Source organism: Photinus pyralis, unplaced genomic scaffold (genome assembly GCF_008802855.1).
Source record: "Photinus pyralis isolate 1611_PpyrPB1 unplaced genomic scaffold, Ppyr1.3 Ppyr1.4_LG8, whole genome shotgun sequence".
Taxonomy (NCBI): domain Eukaryota; kingdom Metazoa; phylum Arthropoda; class Insecta; order Coleoptera; family Lampyridae; genus Photinus; species Photinus pyralis.
The window spans coordinates 7933564-7946420 of NW_022170819.1; the positions used below are offsets into that span (position 1 = coordinate 7933564).

General features: G+C 36.5%; 1 protein-coding gene across 1 annotated transcript; it reads right to left on the reverse strand.

Moving 5' to 3' along the window:
• Window positions 1-2459: 2459 nt before the first annotated feature.
• On the reverse strand, window positions 2460-9622 carry LOC116178877 (E3 ubiquitin-protein ligase RING1). Its single transcript, XM_031498509.1, has 2 exons — window positions 8959-9622; window positions 2460-3383 (listed from the first exon to the last, which is right to left on the reverse strand). Exons 1-2 carry the CDS (start codon window positions 9493-9495, stop codon window positions 2703-2705), a joined length of 1218 nt encoding a protein of 405 aa, XP_031354369.1. The 5' UTR covers window positions 9496-9622; the 3' UTR covers window positions 2460-2702.
• Between the last annotated feature and the right edge of the window lie 3235 nt (window positions 9623-12857).

Here is a 12857-nt window from a genome sequence, read left to right on the forward strand (position 1 = left end):
TCCAACAAGACTAAACTCGTGTCGCGTATTCTACCGCTTTTAGCACTTGATGGGCCATGGAATGGCCCTTCCAGAATCCGCATTGTCCATTCTGAACGATTGGACCTGATGCAGCCCCCTTTATTAGATCACCGCTTCTGCTTCTTTGACAATCGTCGAAACTGGGGGGACGTGGACTGGTTCCGTTTCTGTAACATAATTATGTTGGCATTATAATGATCCTAGGGGTCTCTCAAGCCGACACTGAAAACCTTGACTTACTCTGTACTTACCGTTGGCAACTCTGGGAAAAAAACTACGAGCAGAGCCACCTAGCTTTCAAATCGAAACGGTAGACGTTTCGCGGCACTTTTGAATTTGGATAACAGTTGGCCCAATATGGATGGCACGAATGAACTCCTACGTTGTGTAATCGGTTCTTGCACATGTTGGGACGTGAGACATAATCGTGAAGGGAATTAAATAAAAGACAGAATTTTTGTGCGTAAGAATGACAAGAACAAATAAATATATTACGCACACAATAAGATTATACAAGAGAAACCTTCTACGGGACAAAAACCCCAACATAGGCCACACAAATACATAAAAAAAATCATCTTCTCTACAACAACAAAATGCAAGAGAAAATACACATAAATAAATAAAACACCTCAAATTGTATGATAAATATCAGGTAATCGAATCAAATGCTATTAAACAAATTCGTAAAAACAAAACACACGGGCCATCATAAATGCTAGTCTTCCGCATCTGCGCAGAACGATCGATTGGTTTTATACAGAGCATATCGTATTTTTGTTTCAGATGTAAAGGTGTGTTGCCTAACCATAAGAGTGGATTATTATCACAGCACTACAGACAGCACGTTTCCACCGAGAGCGCATTGCATGCAAAATGAAGGTGAGCAATTTTTTGCATTTTGAAGGAGCTCCTTTAGCATTCTGCTCCCGACACCGACCGCTCGGTCCTGGTGCCTTCCTCGGGTTGATTGTTTTGATGACGTCGGAAACTTCTTCCTCATGCAAGGATCGCAGACCGTTCTCTCAGAACTCGTTTACAAGTGTATGGCGGTCTTGACCTCCTATATTGAGGTCTTGGAAACTCGGTTTGGATCCCATAAACGCTGGAATCGCGTTTATGATCGATTCTTCTCGCGGATTAGGCCTCGGATCCAACCCGGATGGCGGTATTCTGTCTTGTAGGCCGCTTGTGCGCGTTTCAAAATGATCGATTACCGATGAAACGTCCGTAATCGTTTCCTCGACCTAGTCTGATGCATGTGTTCGACTTCGACCCAATAACGCCTAGTTCTAGAAGAACGATATTATGGTCCGAGTCCATCTCTGGCATCGTTGTGGGACGATATTGCAACGGTCCACCTTTCAGGGCGGCGACGTTTAGGACGTCGTCCCTTCCTTCCGGCCAGTATTCGAGTATATCGTGTGATTGTTTGCGTTGGAGTTTCTGAGAGTGACGCCGCCGTTGCGGTTTTAAATCCTGAAAATTTATGCGGGACCCTTCTCATTAGATCCCCGGCGATGGCGGTAGCTACATCCTCGTCCAGGATACCAATCAGATCTTCGGACAATAGCGGCATCGCGGTTCGGTTGGGTCCACAATGGTAACTTCTTTTAAACAATGCTTCTACGCTCTGATTTGGTCAGTATATTATTAGTCACTCTTTGGTATAGGCTCAAAATGATATGGATACTAGCTGTTGGCTTAGAATCCGGTTTCGATCGCCAACTGCCAGAAGGCGATGGCGGGTACTTCCGGAATCGCATCTTCTGTTTTCCGTTGCGTAACTGCCGGGACTAGTGGACAGTTTGGATGCGCATGCGTGTCTGGCGGGCACGAATGAGAAAACGCGCCATCTAGCAGATAGACGTGGAAGCTTTTGGCACCTTTGTAATTTATTGCGGGATGCTTTTCTCTCGCAATTTAATAAGTTGGTTTTTCCTCCCTTCGCTTGACGCCCTCTGCGGTCAAGTAGGGGCCGGTCGTAGCAAGCTTGTAGTCAGGGGGTGGCCAGGTGGGGCAGAACATGGTCTTGTCCCAGATATATCTTTCCAGATTTTAGAGCCATTTAAATGCCTAAGGTGTAAACTTAAAAGAAACCTTGCAAAAGTAACCATAGTTAACAACATGACTATAAATTCAGATTCATTTCAAGAGCAGATTGTGCAGAAATGGCTATTGGAACGCTAATGAAGTATAGGGCATTTATTGTCCGAAATGTAGATATATGAAAAAAGTAGTACAATAACATAAAATGGGGTGCGTATAAACGGGTTTATGTTGCATTGTGGAATTAGCATACATTTCCCTCCAAATATTTTGCATGACATAATATATCTGTACTATGTTAATCTGTGCTTCTATATTTAATTGAAATGTCAATTGTTTTACTATAGATAAGTATATCTACGCATTTTTTTTGCCACACAAAAATTGGCCCTGAAGGTATGGTCGTTTAATTTTGCCACACTATGTAGATAACAGTAATACACAAAAGAAAAAGTCAATTATGTTATTAATTATTACATACACCATTATGTAAATACATCACTTAAGATATAGATATACAGTTCTAAAAATAAAATTAATCAAATCCAAAGCTGAGTATAGAAATTACAATTTGACATACCTTCCAAATAAAAAATGCACAAGGGGGCCTACTTAACCCCCTTCCCTATTCCCTATGTTTTCTTCCACGAGTAATACATTTCTAAAGGTTTATTCACTTTCCAATATCTGTCGTTAACCTGTCCGAGAGTTTGATTACCGTTCAGCTGGACGTACTGGCCTGTCGTAGGCGAAATGTAAATACAAAAATTGAGGAGGTTGTGCGTCTGAGACAGCTGGGAATCCAGATCGATGGTTAAACGCATCGCGAGATATTTATGTAGGTGGTCGACGGTCGCGTTTGCGGTCGTCTTGATGTATCTGATGGAGTTCTCCTTTAAGGCCTTTACGAGGTGGTTGTCGCCGGCCATTTCGGTCGGGTGAGGTTTGAAAACTAACTCGATTTCGTTGAGAGTCGTCGGTTCTGAGGGTCCTTCCCCTTCGGTGTCCGTCTGTTCTGTCCGTTCGCTCGATTCGCTCTCCTCGCTTCGTTCGGATGTCATGTTGCTTTTGGGACGTTTGCCTAGAGATTTACTGATGGAACTGACGTTCGACGATACCGGGCTCGGTGGTTGCGACGGGGTGCTTCGGCCGGACTGAGGTGTAGGGCTCGGTAGCCTAGGGGTGGAAATACTTGGCGCGATGGTCACTGGAGGGACTATGAGTGGTGCAACCGGGGGCGGTGTCGCGGTATTAACGATTGGATTCGCGTTTGGTACAGTAGGTGGTATTATAACAGGTGGCGCGACAGTTGGCTGAAATTCAATCATTAAGAGACAATGCAGAAACAGTCTTCATCAAGTTGGCCATTGACACAGTTCCATTTTACTTTCAATGTACCGCCTTTACTTTTCAATGCATCTCTTTAATCAAAAAGGTACGGTGGGGACAAACTTGACTATCGCCCCGGTTCAATTCTTTTGAGGTTTAACAAGCAATGTACTTTGGAGTACTTTCAATGTATCGCATTTCCCCCAATTGTACCCCTTTAGTTTAAAAGAGAACAATAGGTTTACTCAACGAGATTTGTCATTGTACTCGGCAGTTTATAACGCATGTTTTTTTGCAAAAATTAGACCTCATCCCCTGGTTCAGTTCTATGTGGTTTGGCAACCATTAGGAGTATACCTCAACGTACTGAATCAATGCACCCTAATGTACCGCCCGTACTTTCCATGGTGCTACTTCTGTTTAAAAGGTACTTCTCTTAAGAATAGGAATCTACCTCGGTTATAGCCTAGCATCTTGGAGTATTTCAATGTATTCGAATGTACTACCGTCTACCTGCCCTTCTCATTGTAACCCTTACTTCTAAATAAGATTACATTAACTTGGTCGAATGGATGGATGTATACCCTATCTAGTAAAGTCTACAGTATGAAATCTAGTCTTCGTCAAAAATAATTTTAAAAACCGCTAGGAATGATCAGCTATGTTCCAAAATTTACATACACGCTATAAACTCCACAAACACGTCACATGCAAAATTTCAACCTCCTACGACGATGAATAAGGGTAGTTGTATAGCGGTTTCAAAAAGAGAGATTCAAAAAGATTTCAAAAAAAATAATAAAAGGGTCAAATGATTAACAAATACAACATTTTCAAAAAGGTTGTTCAATTTTTAATTTTTTTTTAAACTCATTTTCGAGCTCCTTTTAATCAATATTGATTTTTTTTGATTTTTTAGTGTTATATTCATAAGGTTCAAGTGATTAAAAAACATTTGAAAAAAAATAAAAGTTTTAAATACAAATTTAAATCATTTTGAATCAATAGTGATTTTTTAATTTTTTAACAAACTCATTGCGTCATAGAAAAATTCGAGGAAAAATTACTCCATTCCAAATTCCAGCCTGATAACTTCATAAACAAAACTAAAATTAAACAATGAATACACGCTTATTTATTGGTTAGAAGTATACATTTTTTCCCAAAACACTGTGCCTAAAAATGTCTTAATTATCTTCTCTGCAGTCATAAGACATGGAACGATCGAACTAACGACAAACTTCTCATAAATTGTTACACCAAGATGGCACCCACGTAATCGTGGGCGCGAAAAAATAATTCCAATTTCGACTTATCAATTTGGTATCGATGGAAAAAAGCGTCATCTGCAGCTTACATAGCAAAATTCATGAAATTCTGACGACTTCCGTCTTTAGTCCCCGCTTAGGGATCGCCCGAAGGATCGCCATTTTATAATATTTATTTTTTATTACAAAATTGAAAGGGCTTCCATTGTTCACTTTTAGTTTAGAATGATTAAATAATCCGCCGTTTTTAACATAAATACACAATTAGCGGACCTAACCCCATTTTTTTAAATGGAACATACTGTATATTTTAATCTAAAAAGTATATTAAATTCTCTTTTAAAATTAAAAACACATCAGGGATGATATTAAAAGAAGTTAAGTGATACAAAAAATTCAAAAAATGAAAAAAAATAAAAAAGGATTAAAATGATTCAAACAAATACAAACAATTTCAAAAAGGTTTTCTAATTTTTTATTTTTTTCTAAATACTTTTTAATCAATATTGATTTTTTTTTAATTTTTTAGTGTTAAAGGTTCACGTGATAAAAAAATTTAAAATACATTTTTTAAAAAATTAAGAAAAGGTTCAAATGATTAAAAAATGCAAGTTTCAAAAATTTTTTTTAATCATTTTGAATAAATAAATTTTTTAGACAAATTCATAGGATCATAGAAAAATTACTCCATTCCAAGCTCCAGTCTAACAACTCAAACACTGCGAAATATTATTACACTGTACTAGGCAAGGTACTAAGTCACCAATTTTCATGACAGGGTCTCTTTCTTGAAAAATTATCTAAAAACGTTCTTGACAATTTTATTCTTATTCTAAATAAAGAACGAAGTTTTGCAGTTGGGATTTTTTGAAGATTGGTTGAGTGAAATTTTGTTGATTCTCTTTGAGCATATCTCTCAAAAAGAAGATTTTTCATCTTCGATCAACTAATATGACTCAATTTGATTAATTTTAAATTTTTCTAATTTTTAATTAATTAATTGCTCACATGATTTATTGAGGTACAATTAATTATTGATTTTAAAAGTTTTTTAATTTAAAAAAAGTCTTTTAATGCTATTAATCAATATTAATTTTTTTAAAATTCTGTAGTATTATATTCATAAGTTTCAAGTGATTCAAAAAATTGGAAAAAAATTCAAATAACACAAAAAAGTTTCAAAAATAATAAAGTTCACACGAATTAACACTATAGACGAGAACCTAAATTACAACTTATATAGTGATTTATAACAGTTAAGTACTTATTATTTATCACTTACTTGCGAGCTTACATGTACGCACACTCGGCTTCCCAATTGTCCTCGCAATTGTCAGAACAGGTGTCAGTTTCGACCTCGGTTTCAACATCGTTAATGCTCTCCTCATTTTGCATTCAAATGTCAAACATTTTCCAGCACCTCTATCTGCACCTCGATTTGTTTTAGAGCCATAGTTCTACATTGGGTAGTCATACATTTCGCGTGATCAAAAGAAATATTTTTGGCCCCTCTCAAACATTCCTTGCCCACTTGCAATTGAATGCTTGGCTACAGCGCTGCACATAACTATGCTTTTGTTGGATAGTCACCTTATATTTTTGTATAAATTTTGTTTTATTGTCAATGTAATGGTGTTAGCATTTAGTAACCATGCTGATTGCTGAGAATTTTCAGAATATAAAATAAAAAATGCAGATCCGTATTTTAAACAAGTTGTAAATCAGCATATGCATGATTAAAGCGCATTTTTGGTAATGCAGGTCAGTATTTTATTAGCGAAGTTTAAAATTATCGATCTCACGAGTATTTTGGCTGCGTTAAATAATTAATTTTATTTAATTTCAATTGACGGTACGTCTTCATTTTGTAAAACAAATCACAAAGTAAATAATAAGTTTTTATACTGGTAGCGCTATCTAACGGTAAAATTATAGCACCTCCGAAACCCATATCGAAATTATTTTCTTCAATTATCGATTTCACAAGTAATCTAACTCAAAATAGAGTAGTGCCTGCACATCTACACTATAGCAGAAAGCTTTTAGTGAAAATTTGAAGTCTCTAGCTATTGTAGTTGTGGAGATCTAACGCGGACAGCCGGCCTGCCAGCAATGACGAATATAATAGCGTATTTTTTTCAAAAATGCGCTAAAAATCGGCTCGGCCAATCAGGTGTAGGTAGATTTCTTTAACCGCATTAACATATGAAAGTGTCCGCCATTTTGTTAGAATATGGCGGATTCTGAGGCTGATTCGCGAACTTAACCCTCGACTTAACCGATATACTGATGAGTTACACCAACCCTTCTAGTCCGCTTCAAGTTTGGTCCAAATCGGTTCATAATTACGAAAGTTAGAGTGTTTCTTGGAAATGATAGATATAAACCTATAAATCTATAAACCTATAAATATACTGGTACAATTGCAAAAGGTAGATTAAAAATAACGTTAATGATGGCTCCAAAAAAGCCCCAAAAAAAAAGGAACGTCGAGTTTCGATAAAAAATTTGCAATGAAAAAGTGTCATTTGTTTTCAAAAATCTCTTCAAATATCTAGTCACAAAAAACTAAAAGGGAAAATGTATCTGTTAGGCTTTCAGAAATTCCAATGGTCATCCTATAATTTGGGACACCCTGTATGTTATTTTTATTTTAGTGTTTGGTCGAGTGTTTGGTGTAATAGCGTTGTTTTCATATTGTGTAAGGCGTAGGTATGTACCGGGTGATCCAATAAAACTGTTCCTCGGCCATATATCGGGAACCGTTCGTCGTATGACTTAGAGGTAATAAAAATTATAGGGTAAATCAGTGTTATGAAGAGTCACTAGAAAATATTTTCAAGCTCTAAAAATGACCACCAGATGTGCCGATTTCAAACCAAGAAGCATTTCATGTGCTGGCGATATATTTTGAGTGTTTTCAAAATGCGACCATCGCTGCCCGCATCTTCTATTTGCGTTATCCGAATCAACCACGAACCATCGCGGCCAGCATATTAAATGCTTCTTGGTTAGAAATCGGCATTTTAGAAAAGATTACAAATTCAAAAAAATGCACTTTCTGAATGTAAACACAGCAGAATAATTTACAAATTACGGCTGATATTATTTTATAATGTATCGTGTTTCATTTGTTTAATTTTCCAAGGCCTACCTAAAAGTGTAGGGTCCTTTCCTTCGCGCCATCTACAAATACCGAAAATACGTCAAAAGTAAATTTAAGATACAATTTAAGCATTTTTATTAATTAATTAATTAATTAATCTAATTTTCCCAATATTTGAGGTTAGGAACGAGATTTTGAATAACGGTTTTCACTGGCCTCTTTGGATTTTATTTGGCTACTTTTTCATAAAGAAAAAGTCATATCATTCCATTTGATTTTTTTTTAATATTTTAGGTTTTTGGATCACAGTGTCAAAACCTCGGTCAAAACTATCCCCCTGGCGGAGAAGGATACAACTAAATTATCTATATTCTTATTGCCCAAAGAACGGCTCTTTTCAACCATACCAAATTTGTTAAAATCGGTCAAACGGTTAAGAAGTTAAAGCAGATTATTGCAAAAACAATTGAACGCCCTACACAATCTTTATTTTTGAAATAACTGAGTTTTTGTTTTTACGAAAATGATAGATAAACTGGTTCTCTTTAAAAATATGAAAAAAGAATGTTTAGTTTATTATGCGAAATTGAAAGAAAATGCAATTTTAAAATTTAAGATGGCAGTTACGCGAGCAGTTACGCCCTCTGTTGGTCATTTTTAGAACTTGAAAATATTTTCCAGCGATTCTACCCTCGGATTTACCCAATAATTTTTTTTACACCTAAGTCATACGACAAACGGTTCCCGAGATATGGCCGAGGAACAGTCTTCTTGGGTCACCCACTCGGTCACCCAGTACATCTTTATTACCCCAAATTCAAATAATTCTAAAATCGTTCGTAATGTTCGTAATTTTAAAAAATCTATTTGGATTAGTTTCTCATATAATAGTTGACTAATTGTCAGTTCCTAGGTGGACAACCTGTATAATATGTCCACTTTAAGAAATGTAAAAAAAGTGAATGGAATGATAGATATTCGCATTTTTACCAATTTGAGTTTAAGAAATGTTTGAGAAAAATGTATCAAATTCTTAATTTGAAGGAATACAATAAAAAGTATAGCTAAGCTTGAACCATAACGGTCAGGTTGGCCCCAATTATTGTGACAAGCAGTACATTTACAAGTTGAATGGAATTCAGTAAAAATCCCACGTGATGAACACACAGCAACAGAAATACTTACAGGGTTTTCAACATTTTCAGGGGCCGGTCTCGGTTCACCGGTGGGCTCCCTTTGCTCATCATTATTTTTCCTAGATCTATTTGGCCTGTTTTGACTTTGAAGCTTAATTCCCTCCGTGATCGAGTTGACAAGGGCGGCTTGCGAGTGACTTTTATTCAGCTTGGCCAGCACGCGTTCTTGATGCGCCTCGTATTCGTCGCGACTAGGATATATCTTAGATATAAGCAAATCAAAGTTCGGATCGGGTCTTAATGACCGTTTCGAGACTAATTTCTTACGACACGTCGGGCACTCCTTGTTGCCCGACCGCAAAGCGGTGATTATACAGTCCGAGCAGAAACGATGCAGGCATTCCTTGGTGGTCATAGTCTTCTTCAGCATATCTAAACATATCGGGCACATTAATTCACTGTGTAAGCTTCTGGGAGAGACCGCAATTTCGGTATTGTCAACAATCGCATCTTGGGGGGTTCGATGCAGTTCATACAAAGACAATTCCCATGTCTTGTTTAAACCTATCTGTTCCGTACTAGTCATTCTGTTATGATGAAAAGTGCCCCACAGTTTTTACACTAAACACAAAACATTCGTAAATAATACATTGTTTACTATTATTGTATTATGAAATTGCGGAATTTATAACGCAAACATCACACGCGCCATACCAATATTTCTACGTAATGTTGGTTGCCTAACTATTGTATTGGTATTAGTAAAGAGCGTTTTACACGGAAGTATTGCACTGCTTACACGAGACATCACAAACTTTTCGATTATTGAAACTGCGGTGTACCCAAGTAGAAAAGCGCAAAAAACACGAACTCGGAGCACTCTGCACTAGCGTAGTAGTACAAACCTCGCAGGGTACGTTCGGCATCTCCAAACAAAGCTGGGAGTAATTAGTACCTATTTAAGTTCCTTAAGTATCTAATGCCCGTTTGCACCGACAAAGTTAAGCTGAGATTAGCTTAAGCGTAGCTTAAAATCCATGGCAACCATTGTCTCAATAATCGTTGCCATGGATTTTGCTAAGCTCCACTTAAATTTGTCGGTGCAAACGGTCATTAGTTACTTAAGTAACTAGTTCTTTTTTTAAATAACTTAAAAGTATCTTGGAACTAGTTACTTTTACGAAGTACCTTGTAACTGTTACTTCAGGAAAGTAACTTGAGTTACAAAACGTAGTTACGTGGCACGTGACTAGTGAGTCAGTTAATACCCCTTTTCAATCTTCAGCGCCAGTAGAACGCATGTTTTCGTTTGCAACATTTATCGATTCGCCAAGAAGAAACAACCTTTCAGACAGCAATTTTGAAAATTTAGTGTTATTAAAGACAAAAACGGCTATAGCGCTCTCTCCAAGATAAATATTTTTTTCTACTGGCATTTTTACTATAGAAATCGAATAGAAATATTCTGTTATTTTGTATTTTTGAGAATAAAAAAATTGTTATGTGTCCTTTTCATTTATACAAAATGTAACTTAGAAGAAACTAAGTTACTTTTTAAAAGTAATTTAATTTATTTAGAAACTTTCTAAAAAGTAACTAGTAACTTGTAACTAGTTCCATTTTACAAGTAACTATCCCAGCTCTGTCTCCAAATGCTTCTTCTTGTTCTTTTATTCGATTGTAGCACGCTCAGAGTACGTTATTTCCACAGAGCTGTATATAGAAAGTTATTTCCAATTTCTTCCTTTGAGGGAGCACGCTCTTTTGAATTTCTCATAACTAAGGACAATAGTACGCGGAACACGCTCTCATCAGTCCTGATTTTTGGTGCAGCATTCACAAAGTGTTTTGTGGCAGCATTGAGAGTAGTGCGAACAGCTGATTTAAACTGTCCTTTTTTTAAGTGTAGACTTTATTTATAATAATGAATAAACAATGGTATAGAACATTAATCCAAAATCAAAAATTTGAACCAGTTTTATAGATGTAGTTTGGGCGATTCAAATAAGTAATCGAAATTGGTCACAAGAGAGACAATAAATAAATAAATAAATCTGCAGTATCCGCGCTTAGCCTTGCCACGCGCAGTCAATCTCTATAAAATGTGTTGTACTGTACCCCCTGCACTCCTCACCGCTGCATTCTTCCCGTTGCGCTCTTCCCGCTTCACTCTTTCCTCTGCACTCTTCCGATGCCCTTTTCTTCTTGAACTCTTCCCGTTGTACTCTTCCACCAGCGCTGTTCCCACTCCATTCTTCCCCCTCTACTCTTTCAGCTGCGCTCTTCCTCTATTTCAATATAATAAAATTCATCTGGTTAGCTCAAAGCTCATCTAAACGCTTGCATTTCCCGTACGAGAGACACGTCCCAGGGGTGGGACCTTACTAACAAGAAACTCTTCGGTTTTAAATTTATGTACCATATGAGTTGTGAATTACTAATTTTCATATATTCCGTGGTTTAAACGTTGAATTTTCCTTTAAGGTCATGTTTAACAAAAGAGTTTTATTGCACCAAAAATATAGCTACCCTGGCTACCCAGTTCTTCCTTTTACATTTTACCTGTTTTTGAAATCATGTTTTGTGATGATGAACAAGATCCCGCTTAAATTTGACAACAAATTTGACACAAAAATTGTGAAAAGTTTGTTTAATAATGATCGCAATTATTATTGATTGTAAATGCTCGGAAATTTAAGTCCAAATAAATTACATTGCAAAAATAAACTTTGAAAATGGTGGTTCACCGAATAAAAATAGAAATAGGCTGGGACAAAAAGAACTTACCAATAAAAAAACCAGCTGTCAAATTAATATCACATTGTGTTCTAAAATTAATTGTTTGTAATGATGTGAATACGTGACAGAAAATTATAACACCACAAAAAGTAGCAGGTAAACTTCAAGAGGCAACATATAAGTTAAAAACAAATTTTGGGAATTATGGGTCAGGTAAGCAGGTACCAAGATTCTAAGAAAGGGTGAAATACATAGGATGTGACTCATCTTTAGTACAATAAAGTCCTTTTGTTAAAAGCAAGATGGAAAATTACATGGCCTTGTAGGCAAATTTAACTAAAAACAAGGTATGGTGAAATTATTGAATCGCCACTCATTTATCGCACATAGATTCTAAACTAAATTGAAGAGCTTTGATCTGCGTAATCCTGCTCCTGCAAGATAGGTAGCCCGCCCTTGGTTTCGGGGTTTCGAGCCGAGAGTTGAATGTCGAATACAGTCACGGAATTAGGTGTCATAACTCAATTTTGACTACAGTTTTTAGTTACCACTGCTTCATTCACGGAAAAAATGTTAGTAACAAACAACAAGTCAGTACATACATCAAACGAATCGGTAATTTCCACATATTAAAATAAAATGACCAAAACTTATATGAATGTTACTTCAGGGACAAGATCAAGTAATCAACATCAATAAACATAAATTAAGCAAGCGTTACACCAAAAACGTAAACAATTGCAAACAAAGGATAACGGTATTAAACATGTTATTCTACATTGCGGTTAAACCAAATAAATTTCAAAAACAAAGATTGAAACACACAGAAAATATAAAATGCGGCATACAAAACACAAATACGATATAAAGAAATGCAAAAATTACTACCTGCATTAAATAACACAAAATAACAACAAACATTTATGGAGCGACGCGTTCACAACCGCCATTCAAGACAAGATGCCCAACGTAACCCCACGGTTACAACCTTTATTCATTGGTTACAACGTATATCTGTGTACACGTTCGTGCTTTCTACAGATGGCGCAAAACGCTTTCCCCCTCCTAAAAATTGCGTGGTTGCCAACTCTCAAAAATGTGTGCATTGTCGTAAGTTGTATATACAGTGTGGAACCTTTTAAGGCGAATTGTTACATTGCACCATTAGTCGATTTGTGATGACACACTCTTAGGCAACACACCTTACAA

Bases quoted from the DNA above. Each gene is read 5' to 3' on its own strand.
- LOC116178877 (XM_031498509.1), bottom strand. From the start codon at position 9,495: ATGACTAGTACGGAACAGATAGGTTTAAACAAGACATGGGAATTGTCT. The intron at 3,384-8,958 runs GTAAGTATTTCT...ATTGAATTTCAG, and splicing joins CTGAAAATGTTGAAAACCCT to CCAACTGTCGCGCCACCTGT.